Below are 24,321 nucleotides of genomic sequence, written 5' to 3'. Positions count from 1 at the left end.
TTGAAAAGTGTTATATTTTAAAATGTAACAGTTTAACAGTTCTGTAGTAGTCAGACTTAAGGTAGCTAAAGGTTTTCTTCGCTGTTTTTTGAAAGGAAGATTTTGACATGTAGACGTATTTATGTCCCTTGACTGCTTTAGTTATTGTTTTAAAGGGCAAAAACTTAGGGGAAAAAAGAAAATGTAGTTTTCTTCAAGTTTAACTTTGGTTGAAATTCGTAAGGGCATACATAATGCCTTTCGGAAAGCACAAAGTGAAATCAAAAGCTCAACTCTTAAAGGATTCTCAGTTGTCAGAAATAGAAAAAAAAAATGAATGAGTGGTTTTGCCTTGTTCCTTTGTAGATTTACATTAATTAAGTTGTGCCATTCTTCATTGAGTTGTAATGCAATTGAATGTAATGAATCATTGACTTTAGAGGTGGCAGGAACTTTAGAGAATTCATCCAGGAGGAAACTGAAGGGAAGAGATTATCTTCTGACAGCTAATGCTAATTTAATCACAGTATTGTTATACCTGATATTTTCTGGGTTGCTTTGAACTGACAATTTAAAATGAGATCCGTCTCAGTGCAGGTTTGGTTTTTGAAGCAGTTCATTTCCCCCCCCCCTTTCCTATCCTGGGTAGTGATTTGATCTACATGCAGCTGTATTCTTAATTCTTTAAAAGAAGAGAGTGCTTCTAAAGGAGTTCTTCAAGTGGAAACAACAAAGGTTTTTTGTTTTGTTTTGTTTTTTTCAGAATTTACTGTGTTTGCTGATTTAACTTTTTTTCTTTGTTTCAGATTGAAGTGAGATTCAGATACATAACTCAACCTTGTTAGAGGGCTTTTTAAAAAATAGAGTTGATTCGTGCATGAGAGCAAGTTACTGCTGCTTACCATACAGAGACTTACAGGTGCTTGCCTGCATTGCAATAAAGGACTCATATATTGAGCAAGACTTATATTTATCTCTTCGTTTTGGAGAGCCTATAAAACTGTTATTACAGTTTCTCTACTGACTTTCAAAAGTTTTGAAGTTTGAAAGAGACATCTTTAAAATTAATACAGCATGAGCACGGCCAGAACAGAGAACCCTGTTATAATGGGTCTGTCCAGTCAAAATGGTCAGCTGAGGGGCCCTGTGAAGCCCAGTGGTGGCCCCGGAGGAGGGGGCACACAGACTCAGCAACAGATGAACCAGCTGAAAAACACCAACACAATCAATAATGGCACTCAGCAGCAAGCACAGAGTATGACCACCACTATTAAGTAAGTGTTAGAATAAATAATAAACATACTTGGGGGACCAAGGAGGTATATTTTGGTACTTTGTTGTTGACTACTTTATGTATACCATTTTAGTTTAACCATTTTGATTGTGAATAGAGGACAGATGACTGTTTATGGTCAATAGGTATTTGCAGTAGAAGAATGTATCTCTGTCATAATTAATTCAGGTTTGTTAAGTAACAAACATAGGCACAGATAATATGTGTTACTTTTGCATAAGAGTATTTTTTGAAACATTTCTGGCTTTTATAATGAGCTCAGATTTGTCTTGTTTTTGCCAGTATGGCTTTCTCCCTAGTGTTATAACTTGACTTTATCCTAGTTTGAATGACAGTTAAAGCCAATCTTAAAGACTTGTCCAGCTTTCTGAACTTCAAAAGTACTCAGAAAATTTATCTGCAACTTTTTTTTTTAGTCTATGACACTTTGCTTTTCTGTCCTATTTTATTTATTTTTAAAATATGCTTTCTCCTTTTACACATACACAAAATAACAAGCAGTTTATATCATAGGGAACTCAGGATTTTGAACTCTTTGGAAACACATCTCTGAATAGTCCCAAACCTCTTTGAAGACTTTTAAAAACTAAGAGCCTCATTTTACTACAGAATATTTTTTCTTTTAAATTTGAAAGCGTGTAGGCTGTCATCTTTAAGTGTACACTTTAAAGTATGTGAATGGTAACTATGATTCCAGAGAATCAGTTTAATAGAAAATTGACAATTAAGAATCTTGACCGATTTGATATTTGTCTTTGTTAAGAATCTAGCTGTGTAAGTTGATTTAACCTCTAGAAATATGATGAAACTCAAAAAGTATGTGTTTTATTATAATCTAAGGCTTTTCCATGCTTAAAGAAGCATTTACTAAAGAAAAATAGCCCAAATTTCCAACAAAATTCATTTGGTCACTGGGAGAATTGGCAATTAATGCATATTATTATTTTTGAGGTGAATACTTTAATTAGTATAGAAATAAAAAATGTTTTCTAAATTGCAGTTTGTCTTGACAAAATATGAATAGACGAGCAACATTTAGTCTACTTTTAATTTGAAACATAAAGCTGCATTATTCCATTTTGAGAGCATTTTCTACTTAAACTCGGATTTGAGACTGCAGTGGATTTTGCCTTTTTTTTTTTTTTTTTGCTTTTCCTAGATAAATGGTTTTTTTCCCAATTCTGTGACTCTTTAAATTTCAGTTGAAATACCATCTCTTCTGTGAAGACTCCTAGATCCCATGTCTCAGAGATAGTTAATACCTATCTCTGTTAGTTAATCTCTCATTAAAAAATTTTTTTTTAACTCTCTAAGATAAGTTTTTTTGTGGGCAGATTTTGCGTTGTATTGTCTGCATTTTTATCCACTGTTTTGTGAATTTGACAATGTGACAAGCTGACCTACTAGGATGTTTAACTGACAATACTCAGAAACTTTGGTGTGGTATTATAGACTGAGGTGAAAGGCTTTAGAACTGTTGGATTTGGTGGCAAATAGTTTCTTGTGATAGAGTATCTTGGATTATGTGGGATGAAGCTTTAAGTAAAAGACATCCTTATCTTCCTGAGTGAATACTCGAGATGTCTGGGGGGGCTCTAATTATGAGTTGTTATCATTAAATCAGTGAAAACTTTAAAGACAATTGAAAGCATTGTCTGCTTTATTGAGTCTTTTTTTCTGTTAGATGCTTTGGATATTATATTACTTGAAGTTTTTACATGACCAAAAAGAAAATTTTTTATGTTTTCTTTGTTATTTTCTTTCATGGTTTCAAGCATCCCCATTAAAAAAAGATTGAGAGATGTTTTTTATTAACAGCTATTTTTTTCCAAGCACTGTGCTGAGTCCTTTATAGAAGCTATTTTATATAATTTTTATCTCATTTTATATATGAGAGAATGGAGATTTGGAAAAGTTAACTGTTGCGGGGTCACAGAACTGATATGTAGAAGAGTCAAGACTTGAACTGAAGTCTGAAACTTTATAAACTCTTTGGTTTGAACTAGTCACCAGGAGCTACAAAATCAGATGCCTATAGGGGACTGCCAGATGCGAGGGGACTTGACCTATTTAAAGGCATCAGGTGCTTGATTTTAAACTCTAGTTACTAATGTCTATCAAACTGTTGCTATGCGGAAATTTGGAACCAGTGTTGCTGTTAAAGCTCCCCCCACCCCAAGAAAATCCAGAATCAACTTTATACAAAATTTCCTAGTTTTTTGATGTTGGCAACTTTAAATGAAGTAGTACTATTTAGGTCAGACAAAACACATGGGTTACCAGTTTTGAAAACAGTTGAACTGTATACAACATGCTTCTCATAAAGAGGATGGATATCTTTTCTCCTTCTATTCTTGATTTTTTAAGTTCTCGCTAGATTGTTGTGGTTTGTAAGAAAGAGTATTTTTTCTGGAGTTGTTTATCTTTGTTGTTACCTGTATTCTTAAGTAAATGGCAATATATTTAGTGTGCTTTTTAGAAATTATTATCAAGGTGAATTACCTTTGTATTTTAGAATAGTAATGGTGTGAACTCTGATACTTCAGTTTTACTGTATTCTCTCTAGACCTGGTGATGACTGGAAAAAGACTTTAAAACTCCCTCCAAAGGATCTAAGAATCAAAACTTCGGTAAGTTGGTTGTAACATTCAAGTGGAAAAATGATGTGGAAACTCTTAAAAGTGAAGTAGTTACTTGATGATGACAGTAGGCACTGTATGTTTACTCTTAAGTAAGTGTAAGTGGTTCAAATTGTATAGCTTATATATGATGAATTGCCAAGAATTTCCACTATTTGGAGAAATTGGTAATAATGTGTATCCATATTAAATATTGTATTTATTCATATGTGTATCTTATCTCACTTGTGGAACACTTAAGAGTTTTCATGGCATTTTCTCAAAATTCTCTTTTGTTTCTAGAAGCACAGTAAGATTCAGGTTAGGTTTTATCCACATTTTGTAGATGGAAAAACTGAAGCTGAGAGGTTAGTTCTCTTAGCCCAGCAGTGTCAACCAGGGGTGATTTTTTGTCCCCTCAGAAGCGTTTAGCAATAAATTACCACAGCCGAGGGTATGCTACAGGACAGCCCCCTTAGAGCAAAGAATTTTCTGGCCCAAATGTCAGTGGTGCTGGGCTTGAAAAACCCTGGTTTAGACTAGGATGTTTGTAGGCAGTGCATGGTAGAACTAGGTTTTGACTTTACATCTTGTGGTTTGCAGTTCACAGCATGATACTTACATAGAAATAACAGTATTCCATCACTCCTTAGAAGAAAATGACCACAGGGTGGCTAGTCTTTCCCCAAAATATAGTTTTTAAATGGCTTATTTGTGTCAGAATGGCTATTTTTCGGAAATAGTTGAACTGTAGATTAGGACAGAGAACTAATCTGCATATATTTATACTTTAAATGGGGTAAAGAATTAGTCTCTCAGATACTTTCTTAAACATGGTAATTACTAAAGGAACACAGTTGTACTTCATTCTTTCGATGTTGTTTGTTTGTTTTTATTTGACCAGGATGTGACCTCCACAAAAGGAAATGAGTTTGAAGATTACTGTTTGAAACGGGAGTTGCTGATGGGAATTTTTGAAATGGGCTGGGAAAAGCCATCTCCTATTCAGGTATGTTTCCCCTTTTTACCTCCTATGTAATGTTATGAGTTAAGTGTTGCATACTTTTTGATGGTTTAGTGAACCAGTATTGCTTGCCAGTGTGTATGCACTGTATGTATGCTTGTACATGAACGGACACTTTCTGAACCTTAAAATAAGGATAAGTTACAAAATCATGGCACTTCGTCTCTAAATATTTCACTGTGTGTTTCCTAAGAATAGGGATATTCTGTTGAATAAGCATAGTATAGTTATGTTCAGTCAGTTTAACGTAGTATTTCTAACTCATCTGTCATTTGTAGTCTGATTTTTAATTGGGCCCCAAATTTTGTCTTAAAGCATTTTTTTTTCTTCTGTACAGGACCCATCCTAGGATCAGATATTGCATGTAATTGTTATATCTCTTTTAGTAGTAAGTTTTTCCCTACTCTTTTTTTTTTGTCTTTTATGACATTGACATTTTAAAAATAGAACTCCCTTCCTTTTTTTATTCCAGTAGAATGTTTTTCATTTTGAGTTTGTCTCCTGTTTCCATGTGATTTGATTCAAGTTATGCATTCTTAGCCAGAATACTGCAGAAGTCACTTTTGGAGTTACAGTGTTCATTTATTCCAAGGGTGATTTTAATTTTGATTACCCTTTCAAAATGGTATCTTGATTTTTATACTACATAATTCCTGCTCTGACCCCTCCCCTTGAAACTAACAAACAGTCTATGGGGAGCATTTAAGGCAATGCCTATGTACTATTCATCAAAATTTCCCCCTAATTCCTTCTTGATATATCTGTATATTATCAGTGTAGACTTATAAATGCCTTTTTTATTAAATGGTATTTTTGTGCTTGAATTGTCCCATATTTGGCCAGTGTGAGCTCCTTCAAGCCACTTCCTTTGTTTTTGTAATGTGCCTCTTTCATTTTTTTCCTCTGATAAACTGTTTTAAGTTTATAGCAATTGAGCATAAGAGATTTTTCATAAATCTCTGCCAGCACTCATGCATAGGTTCCCTGATTATCAGCATTCCCCACAAGAGCCGTTTTTGTTAAAACTGATCAACCTATGTTGATGTATTGTCACCCAAAGTCCATAGTTTACAATAGGGTTCATTCTTGATATTGTGCATTCTGTGGGTTTGAATAAATGTATAATGACATGTATCCACCATTATAGTATCATACAGAGTAGTGTCAGTGAACTCTGTGCTCTGTCTTTTTACCTTTCCCTCCTCCTTCATTTTTCTTGCGCACGTCCTTTTTGGTGGTATATCATGATGCGAAGCTTATCTGTACAGCTACGCTTCCCCAGCCTCAGAATCAGCTGTTTCTCCAAAGAACTCAGATTCCAGTTAGTTGGGAATAGTATTAGAGACCAAGATCTAAACACTGGGTGCACTCTTTCAGTAGAAAGAGCAAGGAAAGATGTGTATATATACACACACGCATGTAGACCTATATACAAATTTGATGTGTCTTTTGACTTCACATAAGTTGAAGCTGTCAAATCCAAGCTGTACTCAGGACAAACTCTGTGACATCATTGAGCACTTTTTCATTGAACAAGTACGGATCAAGTGACCTAGAAAGTGTTAGATCCTGAGGATGTTATGATGAACAAGATAAATAGGGTTCCTGCACTCAGAGTCTGATGGAAAGGACTGCTAATTATACAGGTAATTTCAGTGTAATATAATGGGCACATATATGTAGATATTAGGAGAAAATGGAACAACCTGGAAGAAATGATCCATGTTCCAAGTGGAGAACTAGAATAGTGATTGCCTAGGAATGAGAGTGCCTTTGTGGACAAGCTGGAAGAATTTTGTTGTAGTTGGAGAAAGTATGAAGATAAAGTTATACCTCATCAGGCAGTCTGAGTGCAGAGACTGAAAATATTTAGGAATTTACATTTTTATAATGTAGTTCATGTTAATCTGTTTTATCTATAGAAATGAAAAGTTTTATGGGTGCTTTTCTACTGAATCATTCCACTTTGTAACTCTATACTTAGCAAGGTGTGTGACAGGAAATAGGCCCTCAGTTGTATTCTTTTGATGAAATTATGATTAACAGATGTCTGTAGGTGAACTTGGTCTAGAGAATCTGTTTGAGAGTACTAGCTTTGCGTTCCGATTGCCCAGGTTGAATCCAGCTCTGCTCCTTTCCAAGTTGATTATTTGAGATGTCTCTAAGCCTCAACTTTCTGGCCTATAAAGTTGATCCAGCAGTGTATACCATAGGGTTGTCGTAAAGATTAAGTGAGGTAACTCATGTTAGTATCCTTAGTACAGTGGCTAGTAAGTGATAAATGCTCAATAAATGTTATGGGTTTTTATTTTATGTAGTAGTTTTATCAAAAAAGATGGTTCATTTAGCAGACTTAATTCTTGATGGACCCTTAATGTCTCATGTTTCACACCTTTGTATTAAAATTTTAAATTCACTTTGTTATTTGCATCCTCAGTTTGGTATAGCATATAGGCAAGTAACTCTCCAGCCACTTAGCCAGTCTACCATATAGGTTTTTCTGTAAAGTAGAAATGATCTCCCTCACAGGGTTTTTTTTGTGAGGATCTAATGTACAGACATACTGCGTTTTACTGTGCTTTGCTTTATTGCATTTTGCAGATACTTCATTTGTCTTTTTGTTTGTTTTTTAAACAAATTGAAGGTTTGTGGCAACCCTGTGTTGTCAGATAATGGTTAGTATTTTTTAAGTATTTTTAAATTAAGGTATGTATGTTGTTTTTTTACACAATGCTACTACACACTGAATGGACTAGAGTATAGTGTAAACATTATTTTTGTATGCAATGGGAAACAAAAATATTTGACTCACTTGATTGCAATGATAGAAATGAATTTGCAGTGCTTCAAAGTGTATTTTGAAATAGCAAGCACAGTATGAATGTAAGGTATTATATATACCAGAGATTGCCGTTCACATTGACTTTTCCTGTAGAATTGCTTTGAGAATCCATGGAAAATATAAGATAACATGTTTCTTAGACTAGGTGTAACAAACCATAAATATTAGGACTTCAAAAATAAATTTAGAGGTTCTCTAGTGAAATCCAGCCTTGTGACTGTCATTTTTCTACTATTTTTATCTACCTTTTCTCCTTACTTATTTTCTTGTCTTTCTTGTCTTATTTTCTTCCTTTCTTGTTTTCTTTCTTCCCCCCTAAAATTGTCTGTTGTCTTTTATAGTACTTAGTTTTACAGTGTTAGGCAGGCATTTTTTTCCCCTCCAAGTGTAAAAGTCTCTTGATGGGTGTCACCTCCTTTTGAATCTTTTTTAAGAGATGAAACTTGGTTGCACTTTGGCTATGGTATCAGATTATTGGAAAATTAGACACTTAAAATCTTCTTTTGAAAGGACATAATTTTACACTGACAAACTGGAACTAGATACACTACAGATTGGTTCCACACGTCTTTCTTTGGTACAGCCGTCTGTGATCCTAGTTCTAGGTGTGAATGCTATGCGCAGTAACATAAGCATGCCATTCTAAAGGGATAGCTCTACAGTAACAGAGGCTTTTTTGGAGTACCTAAGAGTCTACTGCTTTTTCTGCTTAACATTGAAAAACCTTATATTAACTTGGAGATGATTGAAAGAGGACAGCTCTTGCTGTTTCCAGACTTTAGGCACAACTTTTGAGGACTTTATAGATAAGGTGATGGAATAGCAGGTAGTTAATTATTGAGAGAAAAATGGAAGTTAACTTCTGTTGGCAATCAAATTTCGTATCAAGTTGGGAATCTCAAGTTATTTTGAGGAATTATTTCGTTAACCAAGTCTAATTAGTCATTTATCAAATTTATAGTTAAGAATTAGAACATTCTTAATTTTTTTGTAATTCATTCCTCCTACTAACACATATTTATTATGGCTATAAGAATTGTTTTCCTAAATTCTCAAAAAGGCTTGCATGTCTTCATTGGATACTATGGTAAAACTGGAGTGTGTTCCTTAGGCTGGAGATAACTATCTTCCATCTCCTTTTTTTCCTAGGGAGCAGTAGATACCTTAATCATAACTACCTCCGCAGTATCCATTTTGTTCCCCCTGAAATTAAGATTTAAGTTCAACTGACCGTAGGAATTAAAAAGCAGTTGGTGTCTTCCATTTAGCTGCGGAAGTTGGCTAGACTATCCATCCGGGACTGGAGAGAATGTAATTCCTCAGAAAAAAGTTTAGGGTGCTACTAAGAAAGGGAAAGTGTTCGTCTTTCAGTCATTTGAGACCCTATGGACTGTAGCCTGCCAGGTTCCTCTGTCCATGGAATTCTCCAGGCAAGAACACTGGAATGGGTAGCCATTCCCTTTTCCAGGGGATCTTTCCAACCCAGAGGTCGAACCCTGGTTTCCGGCACTGCAGGGAGAGTCTTTACTATCTGAGCCACCAGAGAAGCCCTGAATGCTGAAGCTGAAGCTGCAGTATTTTGGTCATTTGATGTGAACAGCCAACTCATTGGAAAAGTCCCTGATGCTGGGAAAGATTGAGGGCAGAAAGAGAAGGGGGTGTCAAGAGGATGAGATGGCCAGATGGCATCACCAATGCAATGGACATGAGCTCTGGCAAGCTTAGGGAGATGGTGAGGGATAGGGAGGCTTGGTGTGCTGCAGTCAGTGGGGTCACAGAGAGTCGAACAGGACTGGGTGGCTGAACAACAGCAAAGAAAGGGAAGTGGATACTAGGGTTATTAAAACACAATAAATACATATTGGCTCAGTTCCTAGACCTTACAGTGGAACTGGAACATGGACTTTGGAGAGCTAAAGTGGCAGAATCAGACATACCTTTAAGTTCGTGGGATAGTTTTTATTTTGGGTGTTTGGTTTTTGTGTTCTGGTGGTGTTTTGTTTGCTTATTTTTTGCCTTAGGGTATAGGTCACAGAGATACAGTTTACACATTTTAAGTAATGCAATTCAGTGGGTTTTTTTTTTTAATCACAGTTGTGCAGCCAATTACTTTAATCAGTTTTAGAACATTTTCACCAAAAAGAAACTTATTTAGTAGTTACCCTTCTTCCCTTAGCTCTAAGCAACCACTAATCTACTTTCTGTCTGTATGGATTGACCTATTCTAGACAATTTCATGTAAATGAGATCATAAAATAGATGCTCTTTGTGACTTAGCTGTGACTTTTTGACTTAGCATATTTTTAGGATTCATCCATATTGTAGCATGTGTCAGTACTTTATTCCTTTCTATTGCTGAATAATATTCCACTGTATAGCTATACCATATTTGGTTTATCCATTCTTCAATTGGTAGGTTTGTTTCCACTGTTAGCTATTATGAATAATGCTTTTTGAACACTGATGTATATAGAATATTTTGTGGAGGTATTTTCATTTCTCTTGGGTATATACCTAGGAGTAGAATTGCTGGTTCATATGGTAATTTTTTATCTTTTTGAGGAACTGCCAGACTATGTTCCAAAATGGCTGTATATTCTACTTAGTAGTGTAGGTTCCAGTTTCTCTTATTTGCAGACCTAAGTTCAAATCCTGATTCTAGCATTTCTTGCTTAATCACTTTGTGCAAAACAATCTTGAGGATCCATTTTGCCCTTTGTAAGACAAAAAGTAACCTTAACTTGAAAGGATATAATTAACATTAAGTATCTAAGTGTAGTACCCATCACAGTAAGTTTTGAAAATTTTTTTAAGCTTCCTTCCTCCTTTCTCTTCTCCCTGGCAGTTCCCCATGACTTCTCTTGAGTTTCAAAGCTGTCTGAACCTGACTTGAATTTTCTCATTTCATATTGTTTAATCTTCCTAGCAAACAGTGGTAAGAGGCAGTGTGAATATACTGGATTCTCTGACTGTTAATCATAATAGCCACCATATGAGACAAAGTACAGTGCATCTTAACTTACAGACTAACTAGCTAGCTTTGTTAAAGCCCTATCCTTAAACAGTTTCTGTAGAACATAAGTCCTGTCAAAGAGCAGAGAAATAGAAGTCGGTGGCCCTTATTCTAAGTCACAATGTAAACCCCCAAAAGGAATTAGGATACCCCCAATCTAATTCAATCCTGTCTCACTTCATTGAGATATCTTATCCTTTTAAAGGACCTGACTCAGGAAGTCACTGAGAGACTAAAGTCTTTTTCTGCTGTCGAACTGAGTGGTATACTGGTAACCTGTTTAAAAACCATAGCAGAGAATGAACCCATGTGGTAATTGGCCTTTGGCACAACTGAAGAGTTGACTCAGAGTTATGGCTCAGGGGATAAAGAATCTCCCTGCAAAGCAGGAACTGTAGGAGACATGGATCCCTGGGTCAGGGTACCCTGAAGGAGGAAATGGCACCCCACTCCAGTATTCTTGCCTGAAAAATCCTGTGGACAGAGGAGCCTGGCGGGCTACAGTCCACAGTGTCACGAAGAGTCAGACATGATTAAGGAACTACAACTACACATGTGTGCGCAAGCAAGGAAGGATTTAAGACCAGAGGGTCAAACCAAGGTTTTCTTCTTTAACCTGCTTCACCCTACTAATAAGCACACTGTTTAATGCTGGCTGTCGGAGTAAGATAACAGAGTGTTGTCACTGAACCATTTTCACAGTTGTTCTGACAACAATGTTAGTTATTCTGATGGTATGGAACCTATCTGACCCCTGTGATTAGAGTTCTAAAATAAGTGTCATGGTAGGAAATGAAAGTCATGATGCTTACGACTTGGGTATTTCTCCAGTAACAGTTATAAATTGCTAGAGATACTTGTTTTGGTCATTAGCTCAAGCATGCTGCTGCTGCTGCTGCTAAGTCGCTTCAGTCGTGTCCGACTCTGTGTGACCCCATAGACAACAGCCCACCAGGCTCCCCCGTCCCTGGGATTCTCCAGGCAAGAACACTGGAGTGGGTTGCCATTTCCTTCTCAAGCATAGAAAGAACTAATTATAGTGATTGCGAATATTTTTCCTAATTTATTTTTCTAATTTTCTAGTTGTAGAAATTAAAATTTTTAGTTTTAGAAATAGAAGTGTTCTGCTTCTTCTGTTCATAGCTGTTTTACCTTTTTAATTTCTCTCTGTATATGTGTATTTAATATTTAGTAATTGTTGAGAATCCTTTGGTGTTGTCTAGGAAATTTGCCCTAATAAGAAATATTATCTTCTGCAAAACACTCATGTGTGCAAAACACACATGAGTAAGCCAAATTTGAAAATGAGAAGTCAGGGCACATCTCAGGACAGAAGTTGGCTGTGAGACAGACATTGGTCATTATGTAATACAATTTAAAAAAAAGATAGGACCCAAGACTAAACTTTTCCAGCTGAGTCCTATTTATGTAGGAATAAAATTGTCCAACCTACAATTTTTCATTGTGGTCAAGTTGGTTTACTAGTCTCAGAATATCATAAAGTCCTTCTTTTGAATATTGTTTGTGCTGTTTTTTCTTCCAGTTTTTAGTTGTGAAATGTCCTTTGCTTTTTTTCCTCTATGTGTTTATTGTGTCAGCCCAAGTTCCTCCTCTTTCTCTGTTGTTGATGCTCACACATACAAACTAAAAGGTTTTTATTACTAAATTTAGTATGTATTTTATGAGTAGTTCTGATAAATGTCAGTTGATACTAATGGTGATGTTGACTGGTCCTGCTAATTTATTTGGTCTCTACTTTTGTAAAATACTTCAATACCAAAGAACTTTGTATACTTTCAGTGTGTTTTAGAGAAGAATTTGCCTATGTACTGTTTTTATTTACAAGTAATATGCGTTGTTTGATCTATTCTAGGAGGAGAGCATTCCCATTGCTTTATCTGGTAGGGATATTTTAGCTAGAGCAAAAAACGGAACAGGCAAGAGCGGTGCCTACCTCATTCCCTTACTTGAACGGCTAGACCTGAAGAAGGACAATATACAAGGTTGGTTGTTTAAACTATAAATGGTGATTTAAATCTTGGAGCTGTATAGAAGATATTACCATCTTTTCTCAGTCAGAACTTAAATCATCTGAAATTAGTATTTACCCTTTTCACAGGTTTTGGCCTGGTTGTCTTGTAAAAATGATTCCTAACTTTTTAAAAAGAGATTTCTAGTTTTTAAGGTTCTTGTGTATATTACACAGTTATGACAACATTCCAGTGAGATAGGCAAAATAAGAATTATTGTCCTATAGATAGGGAAATTAAATTATCTGAAATAGATACTTAAAACTACGGAACTAGAATGTTTCTTGTGACAGCTGTGTCTGCAGAGTTCCTTGTAAAAGCAGGAACTTTTTCTCTCTGAAGCCTTGTGGCTTGGGGATTTTAAAATCTTAAGCAGTAGGGAAGAAACACATTTCCATAGCTGTTCCCAAAGTAAGCTAATAGATCTGTGTTTTCACCTCTAAAGCTTTTTCTAAAATTTTCAGTTTTTTTCTCCCCATGCTTTCTTGATCTATCATAATTATTTCTGCCATCTTCCTATTATGTTCATATGATATAAATAGAACTGGGCAGCAGGAGTTTCCTATTTGGGCATTTTGACTAGTGGTCTCTTACAAAAATATTAATAAATTTTGAGCTTTTAATTGCCAACTCAAAGAACCTTTTAAGGCTTTGTAACCAGGAAGAGTAGAAGAATTGTATAGCATTGTTACTGAGGAAAAGTCTAAATCTGGTACACTATAATAGGTTCTTTTTTTGAAATTTATTCATTTGAGTGTCTTGATTACAAGGGGCAATATTTCTGTAGCTTCTTAAACTCTTAATATATGGTGTTGTGTTTTTTTCCCCTCCATTTTTCTGTTTGTTGATATTTTCCAGCAATGGTGATTGTTCCCACTAGAGAACTTGCTCTACAGGTCAGTCAAATTTGCATCCAGGTCAGCAAACACATGGGAGGGGCCAAAGTGATGGCAACCACAGGAGGAACCAATTTACGGGATGACATAATGAGGCTTGATGATACAGGTAGGAAATGATTGGGTATAAGCTGGCTTGCTCTCTGTAATTTGACACACAAGTGTTTCCTTTCAGTAATTTATTAAAATTGTTTTTAAAATAGAGAACAAACATTGCAGTAGAAAAATAAATAAAGGAAATGACCATTTCAATCAAGAAGAAAAAAAATTATGTTAGTCATTGAAAGGATATTTAACCTTACTAGTAATTTTTTTAATTGTCTATAAAAACAGTAAAGGGATATTGTACCTATCTGATTGACAAGATTAATTAAGACTGGAAAGGCTAATTAGTAACCAGTAATATGCATTTGTGAAGAAATTTGTTGTCTTGCAACATGGGGGTATAGATTGATGCAATCTCTGTGGTGGGCAATTTGGCATTATGTTTCAAAATTATAAATGTATGTTTTTAACAATCTTTTTTTGAAGAAATAATTGGACAAATGCAAGGTTGTTTACTACAGTGTGGTTTGTAGTACTGAAAAACTGGAACAACCTAAATATCAGGGAAATTTGGCTAAATATATTGGGGTATAGACTGAATGGAATGCCACACAGCCATTAAAGAGTGCAGCTGAACTGTATTCATTTTCATGAAGAGTTCTCCATGATACATTATTTAGTGAAAAAAGAAAACAGCAAGAGTTGAAATCCACTTACATAAAGTTATACATTGAATTTTAGTCAGGATTTTATATATGATTGTTACCTGATTAGTTTAATTACTATATTCTTCTTACTGCCTTGTTAATTTAAAATGATCGTCTTACTTGATCCTGTTACAGTCTTTTGCAGACCACTGATCTATTAATAGATTAGAGGCAAGCTGCTGTATCAAAAGTTTGGCATACTTTTTGTTTTTCCCTGGGGTTTCCCTCAGACAAAGAACTGTGTTCCTTATTTGGAACAGGTGAATTGGAAAGCTGTAGCCCCCCGCATGCAGAGGTGAAACTAACTGGTATTCTCTAGCCAACTGAAGACAAGATGGAAATCCATATTCTAAAACATATCTTTGCCTCTTTGTATTATTCCTGCAGCAGTGTTTCTGATAAAATATATATGTGATAAACCTTTACTGTATCCTTTTTGCCCCAACTAAAATTAACGAAAATACATGTTTTCTAATCTTGTGTAGTGCATGTGGTGATAGCTACCCCTGGAAGAATCCTGGATCTTATCAAGAAAGGAGTAGCAAAAGTTGATCATGTCCAGATGATAGTATTGGATGAGGTAACGTTCTTTCATTTGGAAACATACTTTTCTGTACTGACTTGGCTTTGTTTATAACTGCCAGTGAATGAAGCATAACCTCTTTGTGTTTAAGACCCTCTGGTAAATGCATGACTCTTGTTAGTTTGTTCAAACTAACTTGCTTCTAAAACATGTTTTGCCTTTTAAAAGCAATAGATGATAAGTGTTTATAGGAATAATTGAGCCTCGTGTCTTCTTCTTAGGGAAGTCAGATAGTTTATTTTTATTTTGCAGTGAGAAGTCATTGAATAACCTCAAAGCCAAGGCCATTCTACATCTCTCTTCATTCTGTGATTCATTTTAAAAAGCATGTTAAAAAAAAAGGCATCTTAAAAACTCCTCATTTAACATATCCAACTTGGTGTTGTTTGGTTTTTTGTCTCTGTTATATGTGTTATCTCACCAGACTATAAGTGCCTTTTGAGAACTTGCTCAGCTCTGCATTCTTGGGACCTAGCAAGGAAGTGTTTTATATGTATATGAAATCATTGTTGATGTTTTGGGTTTTTTAATTTTTAATTAAAAGATAATAGCTTTACAGTGTTGTGTTGTTTTTGCTGTACATCAGGCTCCAAGTATGTGTACATTCTCTCCTTGAGCACCCCCACACCCCCTAGTGTTGATGTTTTGAAATGAAGTTATTTTCCTATTTGGTCTGTTTTAAGATAACTGGATCCGTTTCCTCTTGGTCTAATTTGAAACAGGTTTTTATCTTTGAGTAATGAGAGAGCACATTTATTAGTGACTGTGTTAGCACTAAGTGCTTTACGTGTTTTTTCATTGAATTTTTACCACAATCCTGTAAGGTAGTTAGTTATCCTATAAAGTAATTTCTACAGTAAGAAGACACCTTGATTTTTAAATTGTGGAAACTGAAATAGTAGTTAAGAAACCTCCCAACGTGGATGATAGCGAAGGAGGCAAGTTTTCTGTTTGTGTGTGTGAGGGGGTGAAGTAGAAAAGGATAGCTTTTATTATTTGCCAGGCAAAGGGAAACACACCCTGCTTCTGCCTCAAAAAACTGTATCCCTGAGAAGTTTTAAACACAGGTAGTTTAAGTAGCCTTTACTTCTAACTATTATACCATAATATCTCTTTAATCACATTAAAATTTTTTATAGGAATAAGGATTATGTCTGTCTAGGATTTTTTTTCCCTTAGAATATCAGTATTACAGACTTCCCCCTTTTTGTATCACTGAATGTGTCTTGGTGCCTTTGGACTATATAGTGTTTACAGCCAGGAACATTCTGTGAACTCTCTTGCTGGAATGATTCCTTATTAACCAAAAACCTTAGACATGATGTCATTGTGTTTAAGATCATCTTCTCTTTGTACTGCAGGCAGATAAGTTGCTGTCACAGGATTTTGTGCAGATAATGGAGGATATTATTCTCACGCTACCTAAAAACAGACAGATTTTATTATATTCTGCTACGTTCCCTCTTAGTGTACAGAAGTTCATGGTGAGTATAAACCCGTACGTAGAAGCAGTACCTTCCTGTTGCCCATGAGTGTACCTATATCCATAATTAACATTATATTACTAGTCTATATTTTATGCTGGTTTCAAGTTTTAAGATACAAAAGTATTTTGATTTTTATTTGTTCATTAAGCCTTTGGTGTCTGACATAGCCTTTGATGCTAGATAAATTGATTACAGATAATAACTAATCAATTATTTAAAATATCCTATATTTAAATCTAATCCTATATTTAAAGTACAAAATAGTAATAACTTAGCTGTATATCTGAATGTTAGATCTCCCATTTTATGGTAATAACCGATTATATATTTTAAAGAGAGCTGCATCCCTTCAGTTAAGAGTTTATCAGACAGACATGTATGAGGATATATTTTGAGTTAAAGAAATACTCTGCTTTAAGTATAAGACTTTTTTTTTTTCCTTCAGAATTCCCATTTGCAGAAACCCTATGAGATTAACCTGATGGAGGAACTAACTTTGAAGGGAGTAACCCAGTACTACGCATATGTAACTGAGCGCCAAAAAGTACACTGCCTCAACACACTTTTCTCCAGGGTGAGCCAGTTAGACTTCAGCTGCTGAATGTTATCCATTTCTTAACCTCGATAAAACAGTTGTATCAGTTTTCTCATCATTTTCAATGTAGAAAAAAAAAGTCCTTAGTTTTTCCTAAAAGGTAGTTTCAGTTGTTGATCTGAAGCTAATACTATATGATTGACAGGTCATAGGCACTTTTAATTTGATTCTAAAATAATTTGACCTTAATTACAGGTAATCCCATTATTCTCAGTAATTATAATTGTTCTGTTGTAAGTAGATTGTGTTTTTGCAAGTTTGCCTACTTGCCAGAATTTACTTGTCACCCTGAAGTCAGTACTCAGATGCTCTTTGAAGACACACGTGAAAAATTTGAGACTTCATGATCCCTCCTGCCCTCTTGTTTGAGCTTAGAAATGACAGTTTGAGCTTAGAAGTCAGTCTATTTAATGCCGCATTCCCCACTTTTTTGTGCTTTTTTCTTGATTCCACTATTTTAAATGGCCCCTAGGCATAGTGCTGACATGTTGTCCAGTTCTCCTAAGAAGGTTAATGCATCTTGCAGAGATGATGTATTAGATAAACTTCATAAAGGCCTGATTTATAGTGCTGTTGGGCATGAGTAAATAAGGTGTCTTTAAAACAGTAACACATGCAGCGAGTTCTCTGGTGGTTGGGTGGCTAAGACTCCACACTCAATGCAGGGGGTCTGGGTAGATCCCTGGTCAGGGAACTAGGATCCTGCAAGCCATGTGGTGCAGCCAGAAAAAACTCAGTAACATGCATAAAACCAGATTATCTGTTGATCTATTGATGAAAAATGTTACAAGTTCCTCACAGGAACCTAACCCTCTGTTTCCCCTGGAAGGAGTGGTCCTATATTAACTGTGCTTAACTGCAACTACTATTAAATGAATAGTACTTAAAATTTTTATAGTTTTGCATGTCCTGTGTCATGAGATTATAAGTCTTAGTGTTTTCAACATTTATTTGTTTGTCAATATTTTCAAGATTTGGCAAAGTTAATAAAGGGTTTTTTAAATTTTCTTTCTTACATCTTTTTTTTTTTTTTTTCTCTCCTGTGGTCAGCTTCAGATAAACCAGTCGATTATTTTCTGTAACTCCTCTCAGAGAGTTGAATTGCTAGCCAAGAAGATTTCTCAACTGGGTTATTCTTGCTTCTATATCCATGCTAAAATGAGGCAGGTGAGTGTAAAACTTGTACTTGCATAGATTTTTAAAAAACCTTTTTCTGAATATTTCTTGAATTTTGTTTTAATGCTCTTCCAAGTTCCCTGAGTTTAAGAATAAATTATTGTTTAGTAGGCAAAGGACCCTTCATTTTAACTTCTCTGGGGTAAGGTTTTCTAACTATAAACAGGGGTAATAGTACGTACCCTTACTTCACAAGGTTTTAGGAAGATTGAGATTGTGTATGAATGAATAGTTTGTCAGTTGCCAAGCATAATAGAGATTTTATCTCCTTCCTTCCCCATAATCTTAGATTTGGGCTAGTGTTTAGTACAGTAACCACTAGCAACATTAAGCTATTTAAAATTTAGTCTTCTGTCATACCACATTTCAGATGCCACGTTATGTGTGACTCTCAGCCACAGTTTTGGAAGATTTGTAGAAGGTTCTGGTTTATCTGTGTACCTTCTCAGGTTCATCTTTTTCCTGTTTGCCTTTAGAAAAAGGATGGAATCTGTTTCAGAGCTTGATTTAACAGAAAATAAATTCAAAACTATCAGAACATATTGTATTTGTGTGTGCTAACATTGTGAAATTTCATGATAGGAACGCAGTTTCTGTAGTCTGACAGGTTAAGAACTTAATCAGCTCACATATGGTTTTCAAAGAAGCTTATTGTCATGGATCAGGTACTATCATGTAGGCATCTAATATTAAAATTATCACAGGAAATGATGTATAAAATTGAAGAGAATATTTCAGAGTGGAAGAACATTGCATTGAAAAGACAGACCAGTTTGCCAGATGCTAGAGTTACTGATTTTGCTTGAGTTAGTATGTTTTCATTTTTATTTTTTAACTGAAAAGTAGTTATTTTTAGCTTTTATATATAATAACTGAAAAGATAAGTAGTAGATGTTTCAGTTAAGCTAAACTTTTGGCATCTTTTATTTGAAACATTTTAGAAGTAAATATGGTGAAAATTGTCACTTAAAACCCACTCCATCAAAAAAAAAAAACACCTTTAAGAATTGAGATAATATGAATATGTTTGTTTATTGCTTATTAATTCCCATGGTAGACTATTTTTTTTTCACCTTTTGTGTTTAATGTATATTGAATTTGGCTCCTTTCTCATTCATGTAAACAAATTTGGGTACAAAGAAACTGCTTGGGTAGGAGAAAAAAATGGAGATCTGGAAGCTTGTGTGAGTTGTAATCAAATAAATGCATTGCTTTATTCCTAGGAACATCGAAATCGTGTGTTTCATGATTTCCGAAATGGCTTATGCCGCAATCTTGTTTGCACTGGTAGGTATTTTCTATTCCTTTACCCATTGTTTTTCTTCCTAGTTTTGTTCTTTCTTTGTCCTGTCCCGCAGTGAAACTGCTTCCATAGTCAGCTTCCTCTCCTACCATTTCTAGAATTTCTGAAGTTGAGAATGAGCTGTAGGTAACTTTTTTTTTGTAGTTAACTTTTGAAATTAGTTTCCGTACCTGAAATTGCAGAACACTTATTTTGGTGCTCTTACCTCATCTCTGCCTGTTAAACCAGTTTTGGAGTTGGTATATTTTCTGAATAGTTTTAGCATATAGGAATGAGTTCTATTTAGCATATGCAAAATGAATTATGTTAAGAAACTATGTTGTGGAAGTTTATTATGGACTTTCTTTCTTTTAATCAGACTAGTTTGTGTTCTGGTGTATTTCACTACATAAAGAAAAGCAGGCTGGGGGTGCATGTGGACAGTTAGATTCAGTAGCCTCCTGTCTGTACATTGGGAATATGGTCTTAGTATTGATACTAGGTTTATAATCTAAACTAGGTTTCTGGATAGAGTGAAGAACCTAGTTTGTTTTTTTTTTTAATTTTTGAGCTATACACAGAGATAAATACAGAAATGCATGGGTTCTGAGGCCTGACTATAAAGTTATATGCAGATTTTCAACTGAGACCCTAACCCCCGATTTGTTCGTCAACTCTACAGACAGAAAGGTGTGATTTGCCATTAACCATTTCCTTATTTGAGAATGAAAAATACTTCTCTTTTTCCCTAGAAAGAGTTCTTGGTACTTAAAGAACTCACACATTGTTATGAATTACTACTGTGGTTACATGGTTTTATTTTTAAGCATTAACTTGTTGAGGCTGCCCTCAGATAAGTTTTTGAAGTGCCAGTGCTTTCTTCTTTCTCATTTTTCAGAACAGTGGGCAAGTACATCATTAAATAAGTACTGAACATTTATGTGTAACATGTATAAATACATACAGAGTACCACCCCTCTCAAGGAGTAGTTGTTTAATCAGAGATAAAAAGATGACATTAAGAACCTCAGTCTGGGCCTGCAAACTTTTTCTATAAAGTCCATGTAGTAAATATCTTAGACTTTGCACACTATGTGGTCTCTGTTTACAAGTGACTTGACTCTGCTGTTCTACCTCAGTGGCAGTATATTTAACAAATGGCCATGGCTACGTGGCAGTAAAATTTGACAAAAATGGGCATTGAGCTAGATCTCCAAGGAAGTAAAGGTAATTTGCAAGTGTGAGGTATATACAGTAAATAACCCTAAATTTTCATAGGAGAGGGAAATAACTAGCTGAGATAATCTGAGAAGATATGAAATTGTAATTTATAGGCTATAGTTGAGTTTTAGACTTGGATAAGAAGGAATATTTTGTTAGGGGCCTGGCATTAAAAGTAATCTATAGAGTGCTAAGAAGATAGTTTAAAGAAGTATAGTGGGTGAGGTTGCTATAGTGGAAGTTTTGAGATGTGTTACAACCAGAGTATAGAGCAGAGGACTTTGAATGTCAATTTTAAATTTTATCTGGAGACAGTTGAAAATAACAAGTTACAAATTCAGACCAGTATATTAGAAATACTTGTCTGACCATCATGGATTATTTTGACATGTGGAGCTGAGAAATGCAGGGAAACCTAGTTATTAGCTTATTGAGCTTATTGGAGTTGTTTCTACATGTATTTGCCAAAGCCTAAATTAGCATAATAATTGTGTGACTAGAAAAAAGTAGAATGGGATAGTCTTGCATATTAGGTTACCTCAGACCTGTTATAAATCATTCAGCAGAATGGGATGAAAGAATTCTGAACAAAGTATAAATTACTGCTAGTAGATTGCCTCTTTTTAAAAGTATTCTCCATTATGCAATGAACTTTAAAAATAATTTATTAACCTTGGATTAAATATTTAAAAATAGAGTGAAGAAAATTATACTTGTGAGCTCATTTTTGAGTATAGAAGCTTTTTCAATCATCCTTGATTTGCACTGTGTTACCTCAGACCATTTTTTAAAACTTTGATACAACACTGGGAAAAGGTAACTTGCGAACAGAAAGCTGCTTATAGTTAATGTGCATGAGAAATAATGCCAGTAATTTACAGATGCTTTTGAATTACTGCATGAAGTGAGTGAAGCTTAGGTTTTTTTAGAAATAAATGTTAAAGAGTATTATGACACCAAATTGAAGGATATAATGGAGTTTTTTTTTGTTTTAAAGATTTGTTTACCCGAGGTATTGATATACAAGCTGTGAATGTGGTAATAAACTTTGACTTCCCAAAGCTGGCAGAGACCTATCTCCATCGTATTGGAAGATCAGGTGAGGAAAAGGAAGGAGATGTTTTTTGAGAAATTTAATCACTAAATTTTGTTCCTTTTGTGAAGTAGAGTGTGGTGGCAATTAAAATAGTGAATTAAAACTAATTTAGTTTTTTGATATATACATTTCTAATTCTTTCAGAACATTTTTTTCAAAAGTTAAAATAACCTGATGCCTAATTTAAGATTTACAAATTAGAACCTCACTTTTGTAACTGTACTGTTTGCATTTTATACTGTGTATTTTGGCAACTTTTGACACTATTACTTTAGGCTGTGAATAATGTGTATATGGATTCATATACTCAGAGTGGCACTAAATAAAAACATTGATCCTATATGGATTTGCCACTTACAGACTAGTGCTTGCACTTTGACTCTCATATTTAACTCTTATTAATTAGAATTGTTTTTTGTTAGGTCGCTTTGGTCATCTTGGCTTAGCCATCAACTTGATCACATATGATGATCGCTTCAACCTGAAAAGTATTGAGGAGCAGCTGGGAACAGAAATCAAACCTATCCCGAGCAACATTGACAAGAGCCTGTATGTGGCAGAATACCACAGCGAGCCTGTAGAAGATGAGAAACCTTAACAAGCATGTGTGTACCTGACAAAATAGCCAAGTAAGCATAATGTTTAAAGGAAGGAGATCAAGGTCCTCTTTCCCCCAGGGGGAACTTGATGTCCTGCCATATACAATTAGCAATAAAAGATGAAATACCTCTTGGCATAAAGGACAGTAAACAGGAAGTACCTCAGTTGAAGTTGTGATCTTATTGGTGAATCCATAAATGTGGTTCTTGAATGCCATCTTCCTAAGTAATGTATGTGAACAGTACTTAAGACAATTTCAGACTTCTAAAATAATGGAAGCAAAAAAGAATTAGCAATTTTGAATATGAAAATATTTTTGCTCTTTTCCTTTATCACTCAGTCATCTGTTAGCATTCACTCTTTTTTTTTTTTTTGAAGAGTTGTCCAGGCCATTCTTTTAGTTATTTTTAAAATATTTATTTGGACACGGTATCTTCGATCTTCATTGTAGGAGGAACCTTTGTTTTTTTTTCTGAGTTGCAGCATAGCATTCACTCTTAATTTCTAATGGGTACCTTAATAAATTAGGTTAAATTATCTGTAAAACCTTATTGCTAAAGGTGTAATCAGGTTATGAGGATAACTGCCTTAGTTTAAATGGCCACTGGTCTTAAACGTGCATCCACCTTTTCATCTTTTGTTGACTATAGGACTCTGGAAGAAATGCTTAAAACATAGGAAAAAACCCTCCAAAACAGCCAATATTCCTGTAAGGCAAATATGATTTCAGAGATGGTAGTTTCCAAATTAGCAATGAACATTTTAACCATTAGTTTTAGATTCTCCAATTAGTCTTTTCACTTTAACCTTTTTATCCTAGTTTACTTGCCAAACACAAAACTCTTGGACAAATATAAATCTAGCCCATGTATGCTAGTACACTGACAGGCTGTTGAGTTCATATAGGATTTAAAAAAACTTTTATTTAAAATTGTCACAGGTGACTACTGCCTGCTACCAGAACTTTTAGGATTTCATTCTGTTTCTGGGATGTCTACTGGAAATTCCTTAATCCTGAGTGGATTCTATAGTGTGTAGAGAGGCTCAGGAGAAGCTGTTGTGGAGAGCATTTGGGATGGAATTGTGAACGCCTACTTCACATGTACTTCACGTGTGTGTATCCTAGTTTATATTGCTTACCAGCGATAATTTTAGGTTTCTTTTTTCTTCAGGCTTTGACAAACTATGGAAGGCTCGTTTGGATCTGTGACACATCGATTTTGGGGGGAATGCTCTTCTCTTTGTGGGTTTTTCATCTTCTTTTATTTTGGAACTATGAAGACTTAAGAGCTCAGACATTTCTTCTTTTTTTAACTGGTGAAGAGAAAAGCTGAAAAGGAATTTACCTTTTTTGTTCCACTTGTTTGCACTGTGTGCTGACTGAACATTAGTTGCACTAACTGCTGGTTTTTTAAAAATTTTCCTGGGGAAGGGGGGACAAAGAAGGAAGAGAAAGAAGGGGAGAAACCCTAAAAAGAGAAGAACCTTGATGAACACAAGCTTGTCTACGATTTCAAAATTCTCCAACAGCTGACTCTTGAGTGCATTTCAACTTCTCCCTGGTTACTCATCCGTTTTTAAGCCTGAAGAGCTTATTACTTATTTGTGCGAAGTGCCTTATGCTATGAGACCATTCAGAATATCATCTTTTAGACACAGCCCAAGGAATCAACAATAGTATTTTTTTTTCTTTTTTCTTTCTTTTAAAAATTTTTGTCTTTTCATTTTGGTTTCAAGTTGAAGTCTCTCTCTTCCCTTTCTACCCGATACTCAAGCCCAGGGCTGGAAGATGAAACGTATTAGTAATATTAAACACCATTTTCTTTTTCTTTA

The 24,321-nt window shown here is 35.0% G+C and overlaps 1 protein-coding gene across 13 annotated transcripts in view; it reads left to right on the top strand.

Moving 5' to 3' along the window:
- The window catches only part of DDX6 (DEAD-box helicase 6), a 26,574-nt gene extending 2,253 nt beyond the window's left edge, over nucleotides 1-24,321 (top strand). For 4 of the 13 annotated variants that reach the window (XM_081541157.1, XM_081541158.1, XM_081541155.1 and 1 more), the window contains 13 exons: nucleotides 786-1,253; nucleotides 3,840-3,903; nucleotides 4,796-4,900; nucleotides 12,644-12,773; nucleotides 13,659-13,805; nucleotides 14,934-15,028; nucleotides 16,393-16,515; nucleotides 16,964-17,092; nucleotides 18,164-18,280; nucleotides 19,513-19,576; nucleotides 21,790-21,891; nucleotides 22,311-22,517; nucleotides 23,661-24,321. In XM_081541157.1, the coding sequence (XP_081397283.1) occupies nucleotides 1,054-1,253; nucleotides 3,840-3,903; nucleotides 4,796-4,900; nucleotides 12,644-12,773; nucleotides 13,659-13,805; nucleotides 14,934-15,028; nucleotides 16,393-16,515; nucleotides 16,964-17,092; nucleotides 18,164-18,280; nucleotides 19,513-19,576; nucleotides 21,790-21,891; nucleotides 22,311-22,486 (1,452 nt within the window). In that variant the 5' untranslated portion in view covers nucleotides 786-1,053 and the 3' untranslated portion in view covers nucleotides 22,487-22,517; nucleotides 23,661-24,321. The remainder of the gene's footprint in view (nucleotides 1-785; nucleotides 1,254-3,839; nucleotides 3,904-4,795; nucleotides 4,901-12,643; nucleotides 12,774-13,658; nucleotides 13,806-14,933; nucleotides 15,029-16,392; nucleotides 16,516-16,963; nucleotides 17,093-18,163; nucleotides 18,281-19,512; nucleotides 19,577-21,789; nucleotides 21,892-22,310; nucleotides 22,518-23,660) is intronic. The other 9 variants (XM_081541164.1, XM_081541165.1, XM_081541163.1 and 6 more) reach the window with 4 other exon arrangements.

This window comes from Giraffa tippelskirchi, chromosome 11 (genome assembly GCF_054371585.1).
Source record: "Giraffa tippelskirchi isolate mGirTip1 chromosome 11, T2T-mGirTip1v1.2.pri, whole genome shotgun sequence".
In the NCBI taxonomy this organism is placed as follows: Eukaryota; Metazoa; Chordata; class Mammalia; order Artiodactyla; family Giraffidae; genus Giraffa; species Giraffa tippelskirchi.
Note: the sequence above shows the minus strand (reverse complement) of the source record. Positions and strands in the feature narration are given on the sequence as shown.